This window comes from Anopheles ziemanni, chromosome 3, assembly GCF_943734765.1.
Source record: "Anopheles ziemanni chromosome 3, idAnoZiCoDA_A2_x.2, whole genome shotgun sequence".
Lineage (NCBI taxonomy): Eukaryota > Metazoa > Arthropoda > Insecta > Diptera > Culicidae > Anopheles > Anopheles ziemanni.
In genome coordinates, this window is record NC_080706.1 from 1,616,458 (window position 1) to 1,642,542 (window position 26,085).

General features: G+C 44.8%; 1 protein-coding gene across 1 annotated transcript in view; it reads left to right on the forward strand.

Moving 5' to 3' along the window:
• The first annotated feature begins 1,883 nt into the window (after positions 1 to 1,883).
• Positions 1,884 to 26,085, forward strand: part of LOC131289235 (nuclear pore complex protein Nup88) — a 49,166-nt gene continuing 24,964 nt past the window's right edge. The window contains exons 1-2 of the mRNA XM_058318446.1: positions 1,884 to 2,093; positions 16,985 to 17,154. Of these exons, the coding sequence (XP_058174429.1) occupies positions 1,884 to 2,093; positions 16,985 to 17,154 (380 nt within the window). The remainder of the gene's footprint in view (positions 2,094 to 16,984; positions 17,155 to 26,085) is intronic.

The window sequence follows — 26,085 nt, forward strand, 5'->3', positions numbered from 1 at the left end:
GAGTGCACTACAGGGCGGAGGGCTTGCATACTAAGAGGCCGGTAATGTGCAACCACTTTTTATGGTAGTACGTCATTCTGGTTTCAAAGGTTAATTGTGTACTTTTTACGCTACATGGATGCTTCTTTACATTTGAACATTTTAAAATTTAAATTATTGAAATATAACGTTATTGCGAGATAATGCATTTCGTGTCTACCAAACTCGCGAAAATATGTGATCTATAACAGCCATAACTCCAAAACCTCATATTTTTGTATATTTACGATTTTTCTAAATTTCGGTTTACTGTGCCAACATGCAAAGGCACTACTGTAAGCCATAATTCATGGTTTGAATATTTTATCATAAGAAATCGGTACCTTGGAGTACATACTTTACCTGTTCAATCGAAATTTGGTCACATTATTAAGTCATAACTGTCGTTTGGTTGACGAACGACGAACAACAGAACCCCCCGTGCACAAGCATAAGAATTCCGATCTTTTCACATTTCCTTTCTATAGGAGCGGAATATTCCATCCTAAGCGGAAAACCCATGCGGATGTGTACACTTTACAGCAGGATGGATTGATGATTGAGAGAAATGTTCAATTCCTGGCATCCACCCTCCGAAAACGATGACTGACAACAGGCACACTTTCCACGTACGGCATTGTCGAAGTGGGACGTTGACTAAAAATGACATCGGGGAGAAATAGATATGTTTTATGAATGCCGGCAGTAAAGTGACATCCTGCCCCTTGCTCGATGATTTTCTTTTTTTCATCTTTAGGCTGATAAATGGGCTCCCGAAAGAAAGAAAAATTGATACACTATGCGTAAGGAATAAATTTATGTGGCTCATCCAGGTTTCTACCGTTATCCATTTATGATGGCAAAAAGCACTCGGTAGGTTCTTAACGATTCTCGAACCTTACACCAATGTTCAACAGATAACAGTCAAACGATTCAACCCAAATTCAATAACATCTTTCTCCACATAGAAATCGAAAGTATGTACTTTACGAACGGCAACATTGGACAATGACAAATGGTTGCTGAATGAGAAAATTATACAAACACCATCATGTTTCATCTTTCGAATAATAATTAGTTGCATGAGGAAAAATAATTCTACGAAGATAAGGGTGTAATATTGTAAATGTATATATCAATGCGTTTATTCAAAATTATCGGGGAATGCCTACTACATAAATCAGTAATCAGCCACGTTTTTCTCCAAGATCTTTTGAATACAAATCACCGTAGTGCAAGTTGCAAATCAGCCAAGCCAGCAATAAGCCTTAACACCCTTGCAACGCAAATCATTTAAAACCTGTTTTATAATTACGCTTTTTATTCTAACGATATCCGTAATCGCCATACAATTTAGCTGATTACTTATTCACACTGATTAGGCCCGAGCAAATCAATCACGAATAAATAAAGAAAAATAAATTTTAAAATTATGAACCATAAATATAAAAGCTACCCTACTGTATGTGATATAACTGTGTTCAAATATATACCAATGTTCTTCTGTTTATTTCGATCACATGTCCTACTCACAAAAACAATAAATTATATAAAATTAATAAATAATAAACATTTTTCCACGTTTTTGCATTATCTTGAAAGTGGAACTAGGATAGGGGACTAAGTTAGTCCGTTCGTTCCACAAAGTTCGTGAGACGTGGGTTCGCGGAATCGTTGTTTTGACGTTCACACTCTTGATGAGTCCACCTGGAACGATACGATCCTTGTTCGCCGCGCTTGTTTTGTTTTGATTCAATTCGCACAGTCTTAGTTTCGTCGTGTAATTACCTGTATAATTGTGAAAAACGCGGAAATTGGTGACCTATCAGTGCTGCTTATTGAACAGAAAAACGAAGCAACTTAATATGGCTTCGAAAACGGACAGTTTTGGCTTCAATGCTACCAAAATGTTTCAAGTGGCCCGGGATTGTTTTCCCGACGACCATAAACATACGCAAAACTTGGTGGAATCGAAAGACGATATGTTGTTCGTGTGGAATGCAAAGAACTGTTGCATCATGGTGTTAAATTGGCGTGCCGCAACTTCTCATAAGCAGGAGCAACTGAATCATCAGGTAATGCGCATTAATTCCCTTTGAATTGTTAACCGGTCCTACATAACCTCTAAAATGGCCCATCCGCTAACACCAAACATTTTTGACAGCTGGTAAACGTAGAAAAAATGTTCGCCTTTCAGGTAAACACTAGCATTTCATTATTTAAGCACCTACAATTTGGATGACATTTTGTTCGCAACAGCAAGTTTCGATGCCGGCAGTTTATCAAATAATAATGGATTATTTATCGGTCTAATTAGCCTTTATGACCATAATCTTAAATTATATGCAATCGCAAAAGGAGTCCTTGTGGCACCCGCTTACGGACACGAATATCGGTGGTTCACTTCATTATGGTATGGTTTTTTCTTCCATCAGCGCCGATTTACATGTAGCTATGCTTACTTTTATTTTTTCATGCTGCTGATCCACCCCATTCTTTCCTCAAAATGGTGCACGGTTTTATCTCTCGCGGTCCTAAAAAGGAACCGAAAACGAATTTCCATTTCGTACCGCTAAGATTGCCCGACCTCCGCCCGAGTACTTCCATTCGGCATTTGAGCGAGAGCGATTTAAATTATAGGAAGGAAATTTTATTACGCTTTCCTTCCCGAACCGCGCACGGGTGGTCATAGAAAGAAAGTTTGATAATAATGGATTTTCTCGGTCCTCGTCGTTTCCCGCAGGAAGGTGCACAACACCGACTGCGATGCCGCGTGCCTATCCGTTCCGTTCCGGGGGTCGATTACTTAACTTTCGTTTTTTTTTCTTGCATCTATAGCGTTCTACCTCTTGGCCAAATTACCGAGCAGCAATGATTAACATTCATTCGCCTGAGGGTGATCACATTGGCTACTTTTTTGTCATTCTCGGTCTGCCAATCCATAAAAATGATATCATTTTCCTGGCGATGGCGGTTTCGCGCTTTAAGCAATGTGCCACCGGAGCCGTTACAACTTCGAACGTTTTTTGGGCTAACGATTCATGTGGGACGAGGGTAGTAGTGGCAAGGGAGAGATGAGAGTAACGTGATAAAAAAATAAAATGCGTTTTTGACCTACCGGCTAATAGAGCTGAAATTGCTGTAAAACAGGCATAAATCAGTTTAAAAATGATTTGTTTTGGTTTATCGTTACTATGAGACAAATATAACGATTCGGAAGATCTATTGCTAGGCACCTGGAAATATTACAGTTTTACTTTTATTCTAACAATTATTTAGTGATCGAGAGTTGTATCTTTTTATTTTTTCATGGTTTCGCATTCCTATCAGTAGATTAAAAAAATATTAATACATCCTTCATGATGATCTACGGTCCGTCGGAAAAAGTTTAACGTCCAATGCCGTGTGACAAATATGATGAAGGAAAACCAATTCATCTCAAAAATACATATTTTTTTAACTTTTCCCTCATCTAGTGACCTTGTGTGTTGCCTCGCAATGCCGTTACCTTTAAACCCTGGTGGGGAGAAGCGCAACTTATTTTATCATTCACAAATTTATGTCCCGGACGAGCGAATAGGCTGGAGGCTCATAAATTTTCATCCCCAACCCATTTATAAAATTATAACCCCCCAAGGTGTTTCTCTGCAGTCCAATGTTCCTCCATCCTCTATGGTCGGCTAAAAGGTAGTCGACATCCAGCGGAAAGCAGCGAACGTTACACAGCCACCATCCGGTGACCAAATCTTCACTCGCGTGAACTCATGCCGCGCTTTTGTGGCATGGCCATCAATATGCTTCGGGATGTGATAATGATTATGTCACGTCGATCATCAGATTTAGTGTGACATTAAAACGCACCGCGCGGTGTATACGGCGTCAAAAAGGCATTCTCCTTGGAAAAGCAATACGTTCCCGGGGTCTTCTCGGGCGGCCCATCGTGTTCGGGTCGATGAGCGGTGAGCGGGTCATAAAATCGTGGAAGCAGTAAAAACAAGCACTGACTACCGGCACCAGAAAGCCTTAATTACGGAAGTATTAAGAAATTTCGCAACTGCACTAATAATAGTATCTCAAAAGTATAAATTGTACCCACACTCATCGTAATAATAAAATAATTCCTTTTTCCCCCGAACCCCACACCCCCTTTGAAGGGCCACTCTCTCTCTCTCACAGCACTTCCGATTCCTGGAAGATAGTTCTGCACGTATTTCTTGATCACTAGAACGAGCCTGCCTTCGTCGAGCTGCGAAGGAAAAAACGGAACTTTTCCCATTTCTTACTCCTCTACGCCAACACACGCGCGCCCTACGAAGCGCCGACGCTGGCCCGAAAGAAGCTGCACCACTGTTCCGGATTTGTGGCTGGGCAGAGGAGTGCAACAAAGTGTGTATGAGAGAAAGAGAAAGAAAACGATACCAACTACCATCCAAACCTGCTGGTGGTGCCTGCTGTTGCTGGTAGTTCATTCTTTTTATAATATTTTAAAAATTATCACTCCACTTTTATGTTCCCTCTTTGCCGAAGTTTTGCGTCTCGATTCGCCGGCCTTGCAACGGCACACCGTGGCTGCATCTCCTCCGGACCGACCGGGTGGGCAACCGACCGATGAGCGAACCCCGGTCCTAGAAGCAGGCACCGAGCTTTGTCATGGGAATCCATTTCAACATCTTTGATATATTTACTGTCATCTTGCTGACTTCCTTTACCGTTGACAGTGTCTTTTCTTTTTTGGGGTGTTTAGGAAGTGGGAAGTTTCTGCAATGAGATACCTTTCTCGATGCAAGAGGAAGGATTCCCTTCTAGGGCACTTTTTTGGTATTCAGAATATGAAGGCTGAAGTGAAGCTAAGAGATTTTGTTCCATTCGTGTACGTTGTTGAAACGAACGAACATTCTACTCGTCGTTTGCAATAATTCATCGGGAGTTATATCCATTTACCACTCCTAGTGTATTTGACGTATCGATTGCCACGTCGTATTGACTCCTCATTGATCCATCAAGATAACTTCTTTTCATTTAGACCACTCTAATCCTCTTCTCCTACTTAGTTTCGAAACAGAAATACCTTTCGAAGAAAACCATTATTCCCATCCAACCATTTGGGAGGTTCGCTTACATAACTGTGTAAAAAGTTATCCGATTGTGGTCCCGCATGCCATCTCCCCCACGGTGCCAGCAAGGATTCTACAGAGTAGCTGCGAATCTAACTGCGGGAAAATTTATGACGATTGCCAACCCATCACCCACCTCCACCGCCTATCGCCTGCCTGTTGTTGGTATTGTCCTGCCAACGGTAGGCCGATTGCTGCTGTCCACATCCATCCCATTCGACAATGGCGCAGGAGTGGGGGCGTCGAAAATTGTATGAATTCGGTGGAGATATGTGTGAGCAACGATGCCGTACCGTGCGAGCGTGTTCCGTTCATCTTCAAGCACACACACTTTCTGTGGCGAGATCACTCGATGTCTAAAGCACATTTTTATTTGTAGACTAAAGCACACTCCACACGATACGGAACGAACGAAGGCGGCAGTGGTGGCAGCAGAAGACAAAGATGGACATCCTGCCACGGGACACGGAGTCGCTCGAATCGAGTGTTGAATAAGAAAGTAGTGATGGAAGCCGTTTGTCTTGAGGTTTCTTTTTATTTGCCTTCCGATTGTCACTGCTCGAGTTTATCATGTGTCCCCCGCTCTTACCAACCGCCATCGTGCCGTTGTTCGTGTTGGAAATTCGATGAGCTGAATGGATAAAGTCCGGACAAAGATTGGCTGAATGGAGCAGATTTCAGGAGCAACGTTGAAATGTCCCGCCACTCACATGTATGTGTGTGTATGTGGCTATGATTTTTGTGTATTTGATCCTCTGCTTACTGCTCCTGCTGCTGGAAAAGCGTGGCCACCGCCGGAGGTTTGCCGCACAATATCACATAGAACAAATACATCATAAAAGGGACGAACATTTATCCCACCGAATCACCGGAATATCCACCCTTCCTTGAACGGTCGCCTCCCCCCCTTTTCGTGCGAACTCACGGATCGAACTGCGCGCACGGAAGAGAAGAATTTTAAAAAGAAACCCTCCACTTGACAATGGTTTGACTCCGCCGTGGCTCCGGCCGTTCTTGGTGGTGGCCTTTTGAAAAGCGTAATCTTTTCCCGAGCTCTCCTTCGTAGTGTGGAGCAGACGGCGAGGGGGGGTTAGGCAATAAGACACAAAGACGGTTTGTGGCTGGAAACGGCCGGCAGTGGGAGTGAAAATTTGAAGACATCGCGCGCGTTGATTATTAGCTGGCTGGATGTGAGGGAAAAAGAAATAGATAAAAATGGTATTACAACCTATCATCAAACATTCAGCTCGAACAGCTCAACGTCGCACAGAACGGCCTAAGATTCCGTCACAGGGATGATGGTGGTGGTTATGTTTGATGGAAAGTTTCTAGCGCGTGTCCTTGTTAGGGTATGAACGAGGAAATATGTAGCTTCCTTGTGACGGTTGTGGCGTGGGACCACGGGCTTGTTTGTTGACATGCAAGATTTCATTCCCTTTGTTCGATGCTATGGGACAAAGATTTGAGATTAATTAATACATAGCTACTATCTTCCCCGTGGGTTTGTTGTTTGTTTGTTTGATAGCAAACCCCACGACACCCGTAAAAATGTAAAATTTCTACAGAGGAAAGGAAAGATCAGCATTAGGATTTTCGAATAAACGGAAGAAAATAATTCTTTCCCTTTGTGCGGAAAAAATATCAAACTGGTCTCGAATATTGCTTCTATGATTTAATTCCATTGGTCGCTAGCTTCACCAATTTATTTTAACTTTCGCAACGGACTTATCCGTTTTCATCTCTTCCCAGTAGATTCTTGCAGAGCCCATGAACGAGATGATAAAAACTTATCACTACCGACGGAGAGATGAAAACCCCCCTGTGGAGCAGTATCGCCTTGGTTTTTCGTCGGTTTTGTTTTTTTTTATAATGTGTACCTGTGCACAATAGTGAAGTCAATTTACATAAAAAGCCCCATTCGTTGTTAATATCTTTGCTGCATTTCGCTGAACCGAAAGATGCAGTCAAAGCGGTGTGCAATGGACGAAAATTGAAAACTCTCCTCCCGCTTTCGCAGAGAAAAGCACTCTCATTTCCTTCTCTAAACGATTCAACACCTACGAAAGGAAGGTAATAATCGTAAATATAGTCATTTTATTCGGTAACGAGCTGCACTACTGTTTCCCTTTCTCGCTCCCGTTGCCAAATTATTTTCCCCGAGACGGTTGGGAGAGAGAGCCCAAACCTAGGCCCTTCCCTAATAGCTATGCATGGCACAATGTTCTCAATCATCTATGCATCATCGACCGGCGCAGGAAAGGTCCTTGGTTGGTCCCGACACCTCCAAAATGCTCTGACATGATCCAATTTACTTTCGACCTATCGGTGGCCATCGCCGTCCGGACGCAAAAGGCTGGCGGTTCTGGTCATTTCGCTGGGCTCTTCCGTAACCGACTGCCGTACCACTGGCCTTTACCCGTGACGACGTTATGGAAAGTGATCCGCCTGATGTCTTCCTCATCATCTTCGACGTAGTAACATTTTTTGTTGCTGTTTTGTTTTCCCCTCTGATGTCCCTAACGATATAATGATCTATTATTATGATGATGGTCAACGTCACCTCAGGTCGAGAGTGCCTTCAGCTGCCACCACCAACTCCACCATCCATCAGTAGAGGTGGATTCGGCGGGTGGCCAATAAATGGAACCCACGGGAAAGAGCGGGGGGAAATAAAGGCCGGAAAGGCAGTCAAAATATGGCTCCTCTCTTATCTCCTTCGATCATCAAAAAAAAAAGCAGGTCGAGTCCGGGGTGTGATGTTTCTGATACGTATCCATCATCTATTAACCAATTTAATTCACAGGCCATTTGTCAAGGCTGATGGGTAAACATCTGTTACTACATCCGCTTCCGGGTGGATAATGGGCTGACGGCGGGATGGTTAGAGTGTTTTCCGCCTCTTTTTTATTATGCCCTGCTCGACGCGCCGTTCTGACGAAACGGCCGTGCCCCGTGTCGTGTCTCCTGGGAAACGGCAGTCCACTCAGTCTCCCGAGGAGGCATCGCGGAGGATGTTGATTTGATTTTCCCCCATCATCGTCGCACCGTCCGTTGATGGGCCTATTTATCGTTCACTACGAGCGGGATGCAGTGATATTGATGCTGGAGATCTGGAGGATTAGGTGTTCCGCTCGAAGGTGCTAATAAGGTTCCAATACATTTATTTCTAGCCCTTCACAATCAAACGTAATCCATAACAGTTATTCCACAAACGTATTTCCGCTGCAGTATATGTTTCACTGAAATGGTGGATAAAAATTCATGTATATTTGAATCATACAAACATTATACTGCTAAAAACACTGAAACATGCTGACAAAATGATTTCGCGATATAGACGCCTACTTTACCGTCGACCTTTTTCAGTCTAACGTCACATTTTCCTCCTGCGGTAAAGAATCCGGTGAACTTCGATGAAGTGGAAAATTCAAGTTTGTCGCGTCTTTTATGATAATGCCGTAATTTTGTGCTTCTCACACAGTTCGGCCCCGGTTCAAACGGAAACTCCTTGAGAGGCCCGGGCTTGCACTTCCGGGAATGAGTTTTCCCCGACGAAGCGCGTGGGTTTTGATGCTTTGTAATTTTATTTATTTCACTTCTTTTTTTCCCCTCTGTTTGTAGTTTTCAATTGCGAAGAGGATGATGTGTGTGCTCCAGTGGGCCGCTGAACGCGGCGCCAACATCAACGCGATTCGCTTTGGTGATTTTAGCATTCCAGCCATTGCTAAGAATCGTTTGTAATTTTTTTTCTCCCGTGGATGACGCACTGAAGTATGGACCGCTTGCGGTATTTCGCACGAATAGGACGGCCGGAGGGCGACGGTCTTGTCGCACTTGGCTGCTACAAATCTCTAACCGATTTATGATTATAATTATTGCCGACCGAGATCTCCGTCCGGTTCCGGTTTCCTGCAACGGCACGTTGGATCGGCCACGGAAAAGCCGCAACCGCGGGCACAACAACCGCAATGCCCACCACCACAAGGCCACCCCTCCCTCCTCGACGACGACGACGACAACGACGACGACGTGAGTGAGGGCCAAAGAAAAATCTACATGCGGAAGTCAAAGGAACCCGCAAGAGGCCTTCATGCATGCACAAGTACACACTCCTGCGGACGGCGTTCGTTTTCGCTCACTTTCCACGTTTTCGAACGACGAGTCTGACGAATATGTTCCTCGTGGTTTTCCCTACCCCTCGCCACCCCTCTCTCGATGCGTGCAAACCAAAAAAGGGAACCAATTCCATCTATACCAACTCGCATCCGCATTTCTTCGCGTTCACGAGAGAGGGTGCAAAAGGCCGCCAAACAAGAGTCACGACGGGTTTTTCTAGCATCGTCCCACGGGGTAGCAAAAAACCCCATCCGATCTTGCTTCTCTTTTCCTTCCGACAGAGATTCCCAACTCCCCCTCTTGTGGCAATGGGCGCTTTTTCTGCCACCTTTTTGATTCTCCGTGGTTGTTTTGTGTTTTTACCACTGGCCTGTTTGTTTGATGTATTTTTTGCACCACTCCTCTTGCTCGCCACCAGCAATTCTAGGCTTGGCCGAAGGTGCATACCATAGAGCAGCGACATGCGAAGAAAAGTGTTTTTCGCGCCACTTGAAAGTGCAGCCAGAACAGGTGTAATTATATTTTCCATTCATTTCTCATTTAAGTTTTTGTGTCCCGCACACACACACAACGTTTTCTGGCTTGTTTCATTATTGCTCCCCCAACGATTGTTGTTGTTGAGGCTGAATATCAGAGAAATTTCACTTCGATATTTTAGGCGAACCTTGTTTTGTTTTTTGTACTAGATTCAGATAAAATTATACCTTTGACGTGTAAACTCTATACCTTGTTGTTATTTTGTTTAAAACATAGAACACAAGACAAGCTGGAAAACGAAGAAATTATTCAAATGCAGTAAGGAAACTTTGCACAATTAGTATCCTCCTCCTGCCCACACTATAAGGATATTTTCACTTTACTTTTTAAAATTAAAAATACCAATCGTTCACAGGACCAGCGAAACGGAAGTCAATTGAAGGTGAAAACTTATTTACGATGGCGTGAATTCCCATTGGCAATTTGCGCCGCCGCCGCCGCTCGCTCCCCGCTTCGCTGCTGGGAAAAGTTCAAAAATAATTAATTTAGTTCCCGGTTGTTGCTATTGTTCACGGGCGAGTGCCGTTGGTTATTTATTCACCTGCATTTTATCATGAACTTTCTGTGCGAAGCGGGACAAAAAAAAATCTCATAACGAGGTGTGAAATTCAAACAAAATTAGAAAGGATTCATCAACACGGCCACGGTTCGGCGAACTCCGGGCGTGTTTCATGGGGTCGAACCGACAAGAGAGGAAAAAAAATCAAATAACACCCCAAAGGAGAAGATGATAGTCCTTTTGATGGCCTCTTCGGCAGCCCTTTTCCTCCTCAACCCGGCGGTAAAGAGTGGTACTTGGTGGCAGAAGTCGAGAAAGGCCGATTATTGGCTCCAGCAATGACTCGAACTAAACGAGACCATGTTACAGCAAGGAGAAGTGAAAAAAAGAAATGTAAATTTCGTGAAAATATTCCTCTTTGGAGAGGTAATGTTTTTTTTTCGTTCGTACACCTCCTCCGAGGGAAGCCTCCGGTGTCTCTGGAGGAATTGATCGTAGGAAAAGAGTTACCCAACGGATTCATCTCGGCTCGTGTCACCACGCAGAATGGTAGTTGTGCAAGAAAAGGGTGCATAAATTGGCATTCAAACGAAAGTAAAGCTATTTATTATTTTGTTAAGTGATACTAAATTGCATGGGATTTTTTTTACTACCCCCAAAACGATTGTTTTTCCGCAGGCCTTGTTACGGCGATAAACGATTCTGCTTCTTGATCATTACGTGCCGGTGTTTGACAATGGAAAATTCTTTCTAATTTCAGAGAGGCACGCACTTTGAGTGATTGAAATAATCTATTTACTTTGTAATTGAAACAATATCACTCCTCCTTGGCACTCCGTGGAGGAGTTTACTGGAAACCAAACGCAAACAAAAGGGGTTTGTAAAAAAAAGAGTCTTTCGTCACGGCGTCAATGTCATTTGAAGTGCCATTCAATATTATGCAGACTGACAAAGACGAAAATAAATAAAGTTTTACGACAAAATACGTTGCGAACGAAAACATTCTTTCGTCTGCAGATTCTTCTGAATCACGCAACTTTTCAACTTATCACACCGTTTACCGTACACTGCATGGTGCAATTTAACCGATTGTAAGTTTGTTATGTGGCCATTTATTTGGATTGTCACGCATCCGAATTAATGTGTTCGACTTGAATTTTGCCTCTAGTCAAGGAGTCATCAAATTGAACGATTCCGATGGCGACAGAGTCTAGTATTTGTCGTCTTATCGTCTCCAATATATTGTAAAACAACAAGCCCAACTCCCGAGATAAAATGTTTTTGCACGATATTATTGTAAAGACATTTTTTCTTCGCTCGCCTATATTACAGCAGAAAGATTCCCATGTGACGACTCCGAAACATTGCGGTTCATTCTTCGATATGACAGATTGGGAGGATTGTGAAGCCGTCATCGCAGTGGATCGCATAAAACGGAACTCATCGCATTCTTGCGGGGATTCCGTTGCTGTTAGCTAAGAAAAACAAATTTTTAATTGGGAATGTTCAGCTTGGATAATCACGACACGACGCGAAGGAAGCACCCGGTTCCGGTACCGGCATCCTGCGGGAACCATCCTGGCGTAACATACGTCCATAAAGCACACACACACACACACATTGAGCGGAAGAGAAGGCTAATTTCCCCGAAGCCGAATGTGCGGACAGATGTACGGCGCATACATAACGGCGAAGAGGAGCATGAGATATGCTTCTGATGATTACGTTGATGCTGGTGGGTTTATGTTGTTCTCTGCAACTTGAATTGAAGTGCGGGACGAGAAATGCGTTGGCGGGGAGGGAGCGCTGCGGTAGGAAGGGAAAAATGAAGTGAACAAATTTTCCGCTTTCTTTCCTGTTGCTTGTTTTTAGGTTTTTTTTTTACTCCTCCGCGTGCGAGTTTCCCAAGAACCACGATGATGATTTTAATTCGCCCAAATCAGTCGCCTCGTGCAAGCAGTGTTCCATATGATGAGGGTTCGCTTCGTGTCATCCCCAAATGCATCGCCAACTCGCTCCACTATTGGATCATCCTTCAGCACGGCGTGCCTAACCCTTGCGCCCCCCATCCCACCATCCAGCGACTATCAACAACGGGTCTTTTTAGTAGACGGGCATATACATTATCATAAATAATTTTCGAGTTTTCTGCACGCAAAAGGCATCCATCCACTCTCTCTTGACCAGGGTGGGAGTGGAAGGACACGGGAGGGGTGCGTTAGGTTGGGAGCGTAACTTAACTTGCTTCGGTTGGCTTCATGAAAGGCGCATAAAGATGAAAAAACGGGTGGCACCTGCAGGGTCCACCATCGCTCGTCACAAACGAATTCCGGCAGATGGAGACGCCCGGTGGCGCTTTCCATTGGAATAGTGCATTTCCTTCGCGCGGGACCGGCGCTGATGAGTTCCCGTTTCCATTTCCATTTCTGCACGCTGCCCTGATTTAGCCAAACCAACAACCATGGTTTTGTTTTTCGCTTTTTTTTTTTTAAGGTCAACAATAATAAAAATAGTAGGTTCAAACAAGCGGGATTGAGGGAAAAGAACCGCCACTCTTTCACCGTTGTTGTTCGTTGTTCGTTCCTCCTTGTCAGATGAACATCTCCACCTTCCGTTACCTTCTCCCTTCCCACGACTACTGCCTGCACCGGGGCGCATTTTCCATCGCGATGAATTATAAAAATTGTATGTCTTATCCTTAAGGCGAAGAAAGCAGACTTTTAATTCTAGGTTAATATAAGCGGCTCCCATGCACACAAACCGGCCAACGTTGGATTTTCCAACAGCAGTACCCGGTTCGAATATGCTGCGTCCTTCCTGCGCGGTCTCTTCGCCCCTTCGCCACCACCACCAGCAACAATGGATCGTATATGTTTATGCGGCGAAATTATAGACCAGAGCCGTAGGGCCTCCGTTGCGAGTGCGACCTAGCGACCGATTCCTCCCATTGCACCCAACCACCATGATAGGTTGTTAATGATAACAAAAAAAAAATCGACCTCGTGCTCCCCCCCAAATCCCCCTTTCCACCACGCGTCAGTGAAGAAACGGTCGCGAGGGGTCGGTGCTATTATGCTTCTGACAAAAAATCTGATAGGTGAACTTGTTTCTTGGCTAATAGGAGCTGATGTTTAGGTAGATGAATCCCGGTGCAATGTTCGCCGCGAGCGGTAGAAGGAGAAATTGTTAAATTGAGATAGGATCATACATTCCCTGGCTGTTCCCTGGCTGTCTGATTTTCCCTCTTCGTTGGTTGGTTCTTTTTAAAAGAATTTGATAGAGATAAGCTTACAGATAAGCACCTTGTTTCTTAAGACAATACTTGCTTTGAAAATGTATATAATAATTAATATCAAGCATGTATAGCTATTCAACGATTTGGTTTCAATTTATTTTATGCTACTTTAACCAATTTTATCAATGTCATTTGATTCATTCATTTTAATTGGTAATTTTGAAGTGAACTCAAAATGTTAACTCTTTTAGTGCGTGGTTTTTTTTTAAAGCACCCGTAAAAAAAAAGGATTCAACGGCGCAAGTTCCACCGGCACCGGCAATGGAGCGGGTTTTTCGGGCTCGCATACGCATACTATACTGTCTGCTCGTTCTTACTCCCTTGGGGAGCCTCTCCGGGTAATCGATCGATTTCACTCTCCCCCGCGCGTCGAAGGACATAAAATCGACATCCTAACCAATCGCTGATAAGTGTCAGCTCACGTCCCGGTGGATGCTGCCTGGGGATTGGTGGTCGCAGGAGAAAGCTACGAAAAGGGAAAATGTGAGAGAGTGAAAGAGAGAGGAAGAAGGAAAGAGAAGGTTGCTGTGAGAATTTTCCACTCCGTTGGGAAGTACAACAGTAGGCGAAGCTAAATCAATGATCGATTGGATTTCAATTTGCAAGCGATTTTCTCCTTCTGTGCGCGTTGTTCATTGGTCGGTTTGCAAACAGAAGGTTTTTCCGTCAATCAACAAATTTTCTAGAATCTAAAGACTTCAACGCCCGTGAAAGAGTGTTATCTGTCGCAATTCTTTGGCATCTATAAATGAGTTTATTACAAATGTTGAACAAGCAAACGACGTAGTCCAATTTCTTAAACATAAATATTAATGTTCGGGACTGCATGAATCAGCATTAAAATTTGCTTCATGAATTATTACACCTTACAAGACAAAAATGTGCTGCACAGTTTCGCGTCCGGGGAATTGTGTGACCGTCCAATGCGTCAAAAATCGTGAAGTTCCGAATTAAAATGTATTTCATTATGAGTAATGCTTCTGTCGAGCAGCAGCACACCACATCGAATTGGCTGCCCAATTGCCTCGGATGGCGCCTGCGGCGTCGAGCGAAAAAGCGGAAAAGCACCGGGGATGACAAATTTATTTCACCCGCGTTTCCAACACAACACTCAACACTCCAGAGAGAGAGACCCGCAACGACGAAAGCCCCAAAACACCACGCGCACACACCGGAGGCAATCGTCCATCGGACCCGGTTTGACCTCTATGCATAAATTATCGGCAAAAGTTTATCATTTTCCCTCCACTGTTGCGGAATACGTCTCCTGGGGACTGGGAACGGCGGCGACGGGAGAACACTCCCGATGGCGAATATGAGCTTAGATTCCACCGCGAGACCGAGGCGAACGAAACACATTTCTCCCACCGGTCCTGGCATTTTGATCGCGCACGATGCCACGGTTCGCACAATTCTTTAATGTGAATGGAAAATTAAAATAGCAGCTTAATTTTTATGGCCCGTTGTCGTTGCGCTCGGCAACGTTCGCCCAAGAAACGGCGGATCTTGGAACCATCCACGGGGTGAGGCACAAATAGATTGACTAATGTATATACATTATTTATATCGCTCTTTTTCGCTTTCTTTTTAGCGCCAGTATCGCTGCGCAGGAGAAAAAAAACGGAATATTTCTCCACAAACGGGAAAAAAATAAACCTAGGATTTAAAATCAATTTTTTCCGTTCCTTCAAGGGAAAACTCCACCCCTTATCCCACTGGAAAGCGCCGCGCCGCGGGGAGTTGCCCGAAGGGAACTAGGAAGAATGAAAAAAAAAACACGACTGAAAGTTCCCTGGAATGGGCAATTTTTTTTTGTCCCTTCTTTTGCATATCACGCCATTGCCTTCGATGGGCATTCGGCTGGAGGTAATGTAATTTTATCTAACTACCCTTGGCCAAGTTCCATCAAATTGAAACGAGGCACTGTATCAGTACTTCGGAGCGCCAGCGAAAGATAAATCGATGGCCGTGGCATAAGGAAGGCGATCTGCTTCCTTGTCGTGTGGCCATGTTTCCTTCCCGAAACGACACGGTAATGGAGATGTTAATATAGCGTAAAAGTATATCCTCCGAGCCCAAAAAGCGGAACAGGATGTGACAGGAAGGAGGAAAACGTGGGGCGTGAAAACGGGCACAGCGTAATAATCGAGCTTGGACACGGGAAGACAAAAATCATCATGCAAATGAACGGAGGAAAGGTGGCGGAGAGATGGAGGAAAAAAAATGAGGCCACGCGGAGAGACATCTCCATCGGCTTGATTGTATCGCTGGATCGGTAATCAAAATATTTGCGATGTTGGTCTGAACTCGCCCGGGTTAAGTGTACGGCGCTTGTCTCTATGAAGAGATAGATAATCAACTAATGGAGTTGTGACTATCATATATTTTTTTCCTATTGCTGAAATATGGTAGGCAACTGCTTCGATTCCTGTTACTGATCATGATTAATGTAATATAATTGAGTGTAATCAGTCTCTCATGGCAGCGTAGTATATTTCTTTTATAGATCCAGGTTGTTTTTTCCCTCTCGGTTTCTCGCGAATGTCAACGGAATAAAATGTTTTCGTTGGGCTCTGATAAATGCACTCCCATATTTCAGTTTGTAATGGAACGAAAACGAATTTTTCATGGCCCATTCAGGGCAAGTTATCAGCGCGGACGTCCAATGCCCCCGTTTCCAGCACTTTCCCAATTCGCCACCATTCCTTCAGTAATTGAATCGCCAGAGTTTTCTTTAATTACACGCCATTTTCTTTCAACAATGCGTTGAAATTTATTTTTTCTCCACCACTTTTTTGCGTCCGGGCTCCGGTGCGAATTCTGTCCGGGTTTCTACATCGATACAATTTCTCCCGCTTCGAACACAGTTTATTAGCAGTCTATATCTATTATTCATATTTATGGGCAAACATTAAAAAAAACAAGCCCTATCGAACGAGCTCCTCGGGTCCCGCGGCATTTCCCCCAGCGGGATGTCCTGCCAGCTGCCGCAAAAAAAGGATCCTCATTAATGAATTACGACCGCCGGGGTCGTTGGGGGTTGGCGGGCGGTGGATGAGTTTGTCGTTATAATTCAAAATTTTTATTGCCACCTCTTGTTCCGATTATGCTAAGACGCCGCTCAGGTCGGGGATCGGGCAAACGGAACACAGGGACTAGGGGGGGAGGGGAGGACGATGAAAATGGGAGAAAGTTCGGAAAAGTTGCGAACGGTAGAAAAGATTGCGAGGGAATTTGAATCGTTGTTTAATTACCAAACCCCGAACCGACATGCTCGCCGAGCCATCGGTATTAGATTGTCGTCGCGAAAGGTAGCGTTTGTCCCTGTCCCTATCCCTTTCCCCTTCCCCTGTTTGTTTTTTGTTATTGCTGCTAAATTTCTCATTCATTTCGAACACCCCACAGACGCTGATTCCATCGGCACCGCAGAACTACACGGTGGAAAAGATACTTCCATCCACGGACGGAACGTTCCTAGCGCTGGCCGGTACGAAGGGTTTCTCCATCATCGAATTGCCTCGGCGCTGGGGCCCGAACGGTCAGTACCAGAACGGAAAGGAGTGCATCATCTGTCGGTAAGTGGATCGCGGCGTCGCTGAAATCGGTTTTTGGAGGTATAATTGTTGTGCCGAGGGAGGTCATTTTGAAGTTTTGCGGCCGTGGAAAGGGAATAGACCGAGAGAATGAGAGAGAGGGTGTGAGTGTGTACACCAAGAATTAGCATAGAAAACCCATAACATTAATTCCCTTCGCGGCGCTACTACCGGCCCTTGGGCGAAAGAGTGGGAGTGTCCACTGGACTGGCCAGAACCCCGAGAGTCACGGTGAGGCTACCCTTTCGGTGTGACTCTGACTAAAGTGACTGCAAGGAGGACCAATGATGCTCCGCAAAAGTTGAGAATTCTTCCTCCCGCCCGGATGTCGAGGAAACCAGGAAACCGCCAAAAATTAATACCTAATAAGATTCAAGTGGACTTAATTTCTAGTTGTTTATTTTTATTTATAGTCCCGGGGAGTTTGCACGGAACGAATCTCTCGACTGTGTCGCCTTCGTGTGGAATGAGACGATGGCTTCGGAAAACACGATGTGCAAAAGGATTAGCGCAAATCTTGTTCCAGACAATTTGAAACGAAAGGATTTCCGCACGGATCCCGAGTTCCTCCTTCCGTCCGTTCACTCACACACACACGTTTCCTCTCGATACTGAATTACGTCTTCGTTGGTTTCGGTTTCGCATAAAGCGGCGGCAGCATTGCATCGCCACCCAGAAGTAAAACACATTTTCGACAAAAGAAAAACAACGAAAGTCAAACCGTCCGCCGCCCCTTCCGGAAGTCGGTGCCACCGTCGCACTTCGTGCACGTAGTGTGTGTGTGTGTGTCGGTGGGAAAAATCACTGGCGGGAGGTTCCCGTTTCGACGGTTTCGTCGGCAGAGCACGCGTTCCCGTCGCGCAACGGGAATGTTCATCTAAATTTCATTTGATTTAATTTTAATTAGATTTCTATGTTTAACTAGCAAAAGCTACCACACACACACACACACACATGCACACACTTGTCCAATCTCGTATAGGAACTTCTGATGTGTATCACAAAGGCACATCCGATATGTGAAAATTAAGTTCAGACTCTCGGTGCAAGCAAACGCTTACGTTTTTCCGATGCCCCGCCGAATCCCCTCAACCCTCTTTCCAATGGTGGGAGCGGAAAGTGTACCGTTCTTCCCACACCCCACTACTGGCTTTGAGGATTTTGTGTCAAAATCGACTCGAAGAACGATTAGCTTTCGGAAGCTTTCGAGCGAGTTCGTGAAACGAAACGGAAAACAACCTCAAACGAGCACAGTCGCACAAAACAAAAAATGAAAAGGTATATTTGACTTTGCCTCCAAAGTTTCCATTCGGTTGGTTGTAAATAATTGCACAGCGTGCTACGATTGAACGTTTTGCTTCGACACATAATATGAGTTTGAATAAAACATCATCCACCAGTCCTTGTTGCAGAGGAATATTAATGTACATCCACTTCATTTTTCAATTAAAAACTTTATTCCTTACTCGTAGAGTTCAAATGAAGTAAGTTAATCCACCTTGGATCCAATAATATCTAAACAAACCCACCTAAAATGGAGTTAAACAACTGCTCCCTCAATAGTCATTGAAATACCAACTCTTTTACCGATCATCCGCAGTTTCGCATGCCGCTACAAACATGTTCTAATTAAACAGTTCACTTCTTTTCAGATTGTCTCAAACAAATGGATACTTCCATAGCGAACTGTATATGCACAAGCTCTTAGACAATCAGAAACCGGCTGTAGTAATATGGCAGCGAATGCACCGCAGACACAAATCTCGAGCGCCGTTTGGAAATTGGAATGGACTACCGAGGTGTGGGACCCCGTTTGCGGTGTTGGTCCGTTTTGTTTGCCGTTTGCAATAGGGTATATTTCCCGTTGAGGCTGTGAGAGATAGTTCGAGAAATCGTTTTTTCGCGAGTTGGTTGGCGTTGGGCGTGCGAAACAGGAATCCGAACTTTTGCCTGGTAAACAATCGCAACCGGGCAAACAGCGAGAGAGAGAGAATGGTGCTGCCCCCCTACAAACAAGAGGTGGAACTAGCGAACGCCAAGGACAAACGGATACACAAGTTTTGGGATAAAATTTATTCCCCCGCATATCAAACTGCAAAATACTACTGCATAGCTATTATTAAAAGATTATAAAGAATGAAATTTTCCACACTCACAACAACAACAAGCTCCGAGCTCCGGGGGGCTCAGGTGAGCCATGTGGTGGGCTGCAGATTTTGGAGGAGGCCGTAGCATTAGTTGGGCTTCCCCCGGGACTGTTGGGACCAACAGTGCAAGCCCAATTTGCATTCCATTCTCGCCGAGCTGGGTTTATATTTTATGTGTGTATCTAGTAAAGCTTAGCTTCGTTAGTCATTGATGTAAAGAATAACTTTCGAACTTTGACGCTCGGCGGCCTTTTCTTTGTGTGTTGTGTCCAATGTTTTCGTTAAGCGGCAGGGGAAAGTATACTCTAGTCCTACCCGAACGTTCAACAACGGCGATAGATAATCCCTGCAACTGTACCGACTAGTCTCTGCAAAGTCCAATCGGATGAACTATCCGCAAGTACAACATTCCTTGTGAGTTCCTCCTCCCGGCTCCATGAGAGGAGGGAGGGGACCGATATTTTTCCACACAATTCCCCGGTTCTGCGCGCAGAGTCCGACTTCGAAGGGCTTTCGTGGTTTTGGTGGAAAATAATTCCGTTCCATGTTTTCTCCATATTCATTATGTATTTATGTTTCTGTATGGGATAATCTTTTATTTCGTACGGATGATATGGACCACACTCCGAACCCATGAACTGTGTGCGAAATTCGAAGCGCCCCCTCCGAAAGCGTTGAGCTAAATGCTTGAGATACACCTCGCGCCAGTCCGTACCCTTTCGAACCCCCTCGGAAACAGTCCCCGGTGTTGGATATTTGGAAATTCAAATCTAACCTCACACGATAGACCCGCCAACCAACACACTGACCATTTGTGTCCGGTGCAAGAACACGGTCGGACCCTCGAGGTCGGACGGAGACCGTTCCGCGACATCCACCGGACCAGGGTTCTTTTCCTTGCGTTCTTTCCGTTGCGCTTGAGTAAATGTGTATCTAGTAGCGCGGGGCTGCAAATGAATCCATTAGGAATCTGGAAGTGATTATTATAATTTCGCGAAGGTTTTCGGTTCCGGCGTGTTCAAGCGCGCGGTTTTGACCCTCCCCTCTCTCTCTCTCTCTCCCATCAAAAGCCCCAAGTTACGTTCGCTTAATTATTTAATCAAAGCAAATATATTAGGTGGAAAGATATGGAACGGAGCTACTTCCGAGGACGACGAGAGGATCCCTTTTGCGTGCACTGAGTTGTGCGTAAGCACAGATGCGTGGAGATGGCGGCACTGACGAACCCCTTTTACTTTCGTGTATGGTACGTTGGAAAAGGGATCCTTTTTCCGTTGACCATCCATCCAACGACTGACCGCACCGGGCCGAATACGTTGTCATCGTCCCCGTATCGGAAAGATGGGCGGTAAGGAACCGAACCGGCCGAGAGTTTGCGGGTGGAAAGGCAATGGGTGCTTTTAATATTTTATTTAGTGTTGTGCTTAATGAATCTTTTGGCGAGATTCATTCATATGAATCTTTTACCTAAGATTCATTCAGATGGATTCATGAATCTTTGCGGATTCGAATATTCAAAGCTTAATGAATTTTTCGAAACCTTAATGAATCTTCATGAATCTTTGATGGTTCTGTCGTGAATCTCCCCGATTCTGTCATAGGCGTGGGCAATGAGACCAAAAAAAAAAAAAAAAAAAGGTGGTCCCTCAACCGACTTTTGGTTGGTCATTTGGTGTGTCTTTGGGATTCATGAATCTCGCGGCGAAAGATTCATGAATCCCTTATAAGGCAGAGATTCATTCAGATTCATGAATCTGAATCCGATTTACACAACTCTAATTTTATTACATTTTATTTGTCTGCCAGTAATGAACGGGCGAAGGCCAACGGTAACGTATGACGACGCACGGTGTCTTCCTTTTACCCCTTTTTTTATCGCGCGTGTTTCTTTCGGAAGGTAGCTAGGATTTTCCTTTGGGCGAGGATAATTTATGTCCATTTATCGCAAGTCCGTTAAAAAAACGTAACCTTTCGTTTGCTCCGGTACCTTTTGCAACATTAGATAGTCATTCCGCGGCGACTGTATGTGCCTGTGTGTGCGTGTGTGTTTGTGACCGCTGGCAGGGTGGGTTTCCAATTTCAAACGATAGCCGGCCCGAGATCTGGCACACCGAAAAAAAAGAAACGGGCACAAAATGAAAGGATCATGATGATCAAACGTAATGGAAGTTTTTCTTTGATTCCCGAAAAATCCCTTTTGCGTGACCGTGGCAGGTAGTAGAAATTTTCCTACATGTGCCGCACCACCACCACCACCCCACCCCACCAAGCAGGCGCCAATGTGTTCCCTTTTTCCTCGGAAGGGGGTATGCGCGCAGCCTCACGTTTGCTTCATTTCTTCGCAACACAAACACGTTTTCTGGTGTTTCCGTTCCGTTGACCCGATGGTTGGTACGCGTTTCCCGAAAAAAGAACCCCGTGCAAGTCGTCGGTCGGTTTTGTGCAAATAAATCAAAAAAGAAATGCCCCACACTCGCTGATGCTGCGCCATTAAAAAGCGATTAAAAGCCATCATCTCTCGCGGGTCTAGGATATAGGCGGAAAAACACACTCACACACACACACAATCTTTCGCGTTCGTTGGTCCGTAACGTGGTGCGCCAGTATAAATATTTATTTCCTTCCCCGCACGGGGAACTGAAATCATATTAAACAGAAGTGAAACCTGTCGCACTTTCCTTCCTCCACCAATCGGGATTCATCCTAGGGCCAAGGGGGCCAGGTTGTTAGATCCTTCCGATCCCGGGACTGCCGTGGACCAAAAACCCTGCCCTGGATGGTCTCTCTGTGTGTGTGTTTCGGTGCGTTCGGTTCGCGAATTCCATGCGGTGTTTCACGGGGCGCAATTAAACACAAACGGTGTCGCCGACATTTTTACACAACTTACTCCATCCAAGATATTTGCCTTTTTCCCCCGTATCAAACGGTCCGTGCGATTTCGCGCCACGGTTGGTCAGACCCGGTGCCTCTCCGGGGTTGTTTGGGGTGATTTCTTTTTCTAAGCGCGCCACCTTCGTGCGCTGTTGTTTAAAGAAAAATAAGTCGAAGCTTGCTTCCAGCGGGAAAGCTACAGCTCTGGTGCCATTCTCCCTTCTGGTGCCACGGCTCGGTCGGTCGTCCAAACGACATGAATTATAATAATGTCTTTACCTGACTCAAAACTTCCTTAACTACGAGGGTTGCCTTTTAAGTTTCGGGATTTGGAAAAACTGGTGATGCAATCTGTTAATTAACAATTTTATCGTAAAGTTTGACGTTTTTGAGGTTATCCGTTCTCAGAACGTTTTGACATACGAACGCTATTTGTGTTGTTAAAAAAATGTTAAAAATGTCATTCGATACGAGTCTTTTTTGAGAGATCTTCGCTTCTTCAGGTGTTGAAAAACGTTGAAATCTCTGTTTATTTTTTACGTACGGGAATTAAAAGAAGTCATTTGGTGCTAGATCCAGGACTATATGGCGGATGATTCATCAAATCGATGTTTTGAGTACTCAAAAATGCAGTTTTTTGAGCCGATGTGTGAGAGCTCGCATTGTCGTGGTGACGGGTGATCCGTCGACAGCGGTTGAATTTTCTGATTTCTTGGAAGACAACTGGCAAACAATTGGTTGTGTACCACTCAGAATAGACTGTTCTGCGTTGTTCTAGAGGTTTGGTTGCGATATATCCAGTTTTTCCGAAAAAACATGCAACCATTTGCTTGGAAGTGCTTCTTGCGTGAACAACTTTGTTTGAATTCGGCTCATCTTGAAACACCCATACGGTCGATTGGAGTTTAGTTTCGGGCTCCTTGGCGTAAATCCACGACTCATCACCTGTCACGATCTTAAAGACGAGTTTTGAAGCACCGCAATCGTATTTTTCGAGCATTTTTTCCGACCAATTGACACGAGTCTTTTTTTGAGAGATTGACAAATTTTGTGGAATCCAACACCAGCAATTTTTTTTGACAGTTAAATGTTCATGCAATATTAAGTATGTGCTGGTCCCAGTAATACCTAAGGTTGTCTCTATCTCACAAAAAGTCACATGACGATCTTGCAATATCCGTTCACGCACAGCATCAATTGTTTTCAGAACGAAAACTGATTTTGGACGACCTTCACGAAATTCATCTTGAAGTGAACTCCGACCACGATTTAATTTTCCAAACCATCAATAAATACTGATCATAGATGGAGCTTCATCACCAAAAGTTGAATTAAGTTCATTCATGCAATACTGCTGTGTCAATTCACGTCGAAAGTTGCAAAAAATAATCGCATGAAAATTTCCACGACCCAATTCCACAATTTGGCGGACATTGACACTTTAAACATTTTTTTAACAACACAAAAAGCGCTCGTATGTCATAACGTTCTGAGTACGTATAACCTCAAAAACGTCAAACTTTACGATAAAATTGTTAGTTGGTAGATTGCATCACCAGTTTTTTCAAATCCCGAAACTTAAAAGGCAACCTACGTAATGTGTTCAGTTTGAAATTTATATTCCATACTGTACGTCCGACTCGTCGGTCGCCGAGATGCGATCGCGCTGCGCCAACTGCGATTATTTTTGCAATCTTTTAATATTGTTTGTCAGTTTAACCTTTTGTTTTGTGCAGCTGTATGCTTAGTTTACACGAAGCGCAAAGCAACCATTGCAAACGCTAAAATGCTGTCAGTTGGTCAGTCGACTGTCAAAATGTGCCCAAATGTGTTTTTCGGTCGGTGAGTGAAAAATTTGGGCAGCTTGTACAGAATGCAAGCGGATGGAAAATAGTTGTTTGTGATGATGTACAATGTTTGTTACTAATATTTCGGAGAATACATAAACTCTCTGCCGTTTTTTAACAGTTAACCACTTAAATCAACATAGAATGCGCTTTCATTTGCATTGGCTCACGAATAGTAACGTCTATTTTCTATCTTTTGCGCCTCGTTTAGACTAAGCAGTATCTTTTCCGAGACATTGTTTCATTTGCTTTCTGTTCTGTAGTTTGTTTTCAAAAGCAGGAAAATTTTACTCAATTCTCCAAACCTTTGCTTCGATCGTAGCTTTATCAACATACAAGCCCACCTTGGTGTCCTTAAAAACGTCCACGAAAAAATTAATCCATTATACACCTCCGGAAAACACAAACCCGCGCTCAGTCAATACGTACAGGGCCAACATATTTAATAATATGCTAATGAAATGAAACAGCGGGCTGATGCTGATGTGGCCCATCGCGATGGCACTCGCGCGGCATCGAAAAGGGCATGATGCTCATTACCACCGTCTTCGTCGGCTTCCGTTATCAGCGCCGGATACCGGTCTATTTCCCGACGAAAACATCGTTTCACTCTTCGTTCGACATCACTCTCCACTCACATGCGCCTTTTGTGAACCGCCACAACACACTGTCTTTTCCACAGTCGGCCTTTTGCTGTGTGTGTGTGTGTATGTTACTAATGGAAAGCCAGCCGAACGTGACTACCGGTGCGAGAGGAGTTTGGTGGGAAAAAAAGGTCCAAAAGCCATCGATGCCATCGGCAGCCGGGAAAAGCCGCGGTGTTTCGATGATGGTTACACACCCTTTACCCGCGGGACATTATCTACCGAAGCGACACATGAGTTGAACACTCCCCAATCCCTCCCCTGTCCTCGGAGAGTGTCACGTTTTTAAAATAATTTTTAAAGGGTTTTCCACCTTCGCCTTTGGGGCTTCGGGCGATGTCTTTTCGCTGGCGAGATGACAGATTCAACCGTCATGGAGGCGATAATCACCTTCACCTTGCACGCATACACCTGTTTTTGCTTTTGATAAGTGATAACCACCGCCATCATCACCACCAGCAGCATCCGACCCCCCTCTCGATCTTCGGTCTTCCGCTTGGTTCGGCTTTTTTAAGGAGGAGAGGATAATGTCCGCACCCAACCAACAACTCGTTCAATCGCAGCGAGGAATTTTTGGGCCATTTTTTAACACATTCCTGAAAGCAGCAAGCACACGAAAGTGCTCGCTTTCATGTGTCTTATCTTTGGGCTGGGAAGGGAAAAACTCGCACGAAACCCCTTTTTCCCGGTGCGTGCACGCATCATTGTAGGATGTGTTGTCAAGATGAAGATGATGATCAGGTTCGTTTCGGGCACGTTCGTATTGCCCCGCGGGGTGTGGAAAAGCCTGGTATGGTCGGTGGTGGGCGCCTTTTTATCAAAGAATCCGTTAAAAACCACCACCACCCCACCCCCACCCACGTCTTAGAAGATGAGCCACCAGAGAAGGCATACAGAAAAGAACGAGCAAACGGAGGAAAAATGGGATTCAATTAAAAATCTTCGCCCCGCAGGGCGAAAAGAAGTCATTTGTATACATGAAATTGTTCTTGTCCTCCCGGTGTACACCTGGGGACCGCCCACTCTCGCGCTCGCGCCGGCATTTTGCCAAGCCCGAGACAAGGCAGATGATGATGACGCGTGATGTCGTGTCACATGCGTGGAAAATGTGATTTTGTGGGTTTTTTGGGCGGGCGCAAAGGGCTTCGACTGGGGTCACCATATCGCACCGCTTGACTGGTAAAAGATCAAAAGAAGCGTTCGTTCTTACCCACCCCCCCCCCCCCCCCCCCTCTCTCCCTCCCTCCGGTCCCGCGGGGAAAGGACGATACGAACGAAGCGATATACGCCGCATGGAAGCCCACGGTTTGGGGAGACGGAGGCAGCACGAGGCGCAGGGAACGGGAAGGAAAATCTCTAATCTCTGATTACCAAACGACGAAACTTTAAATTAAAAATAATGTC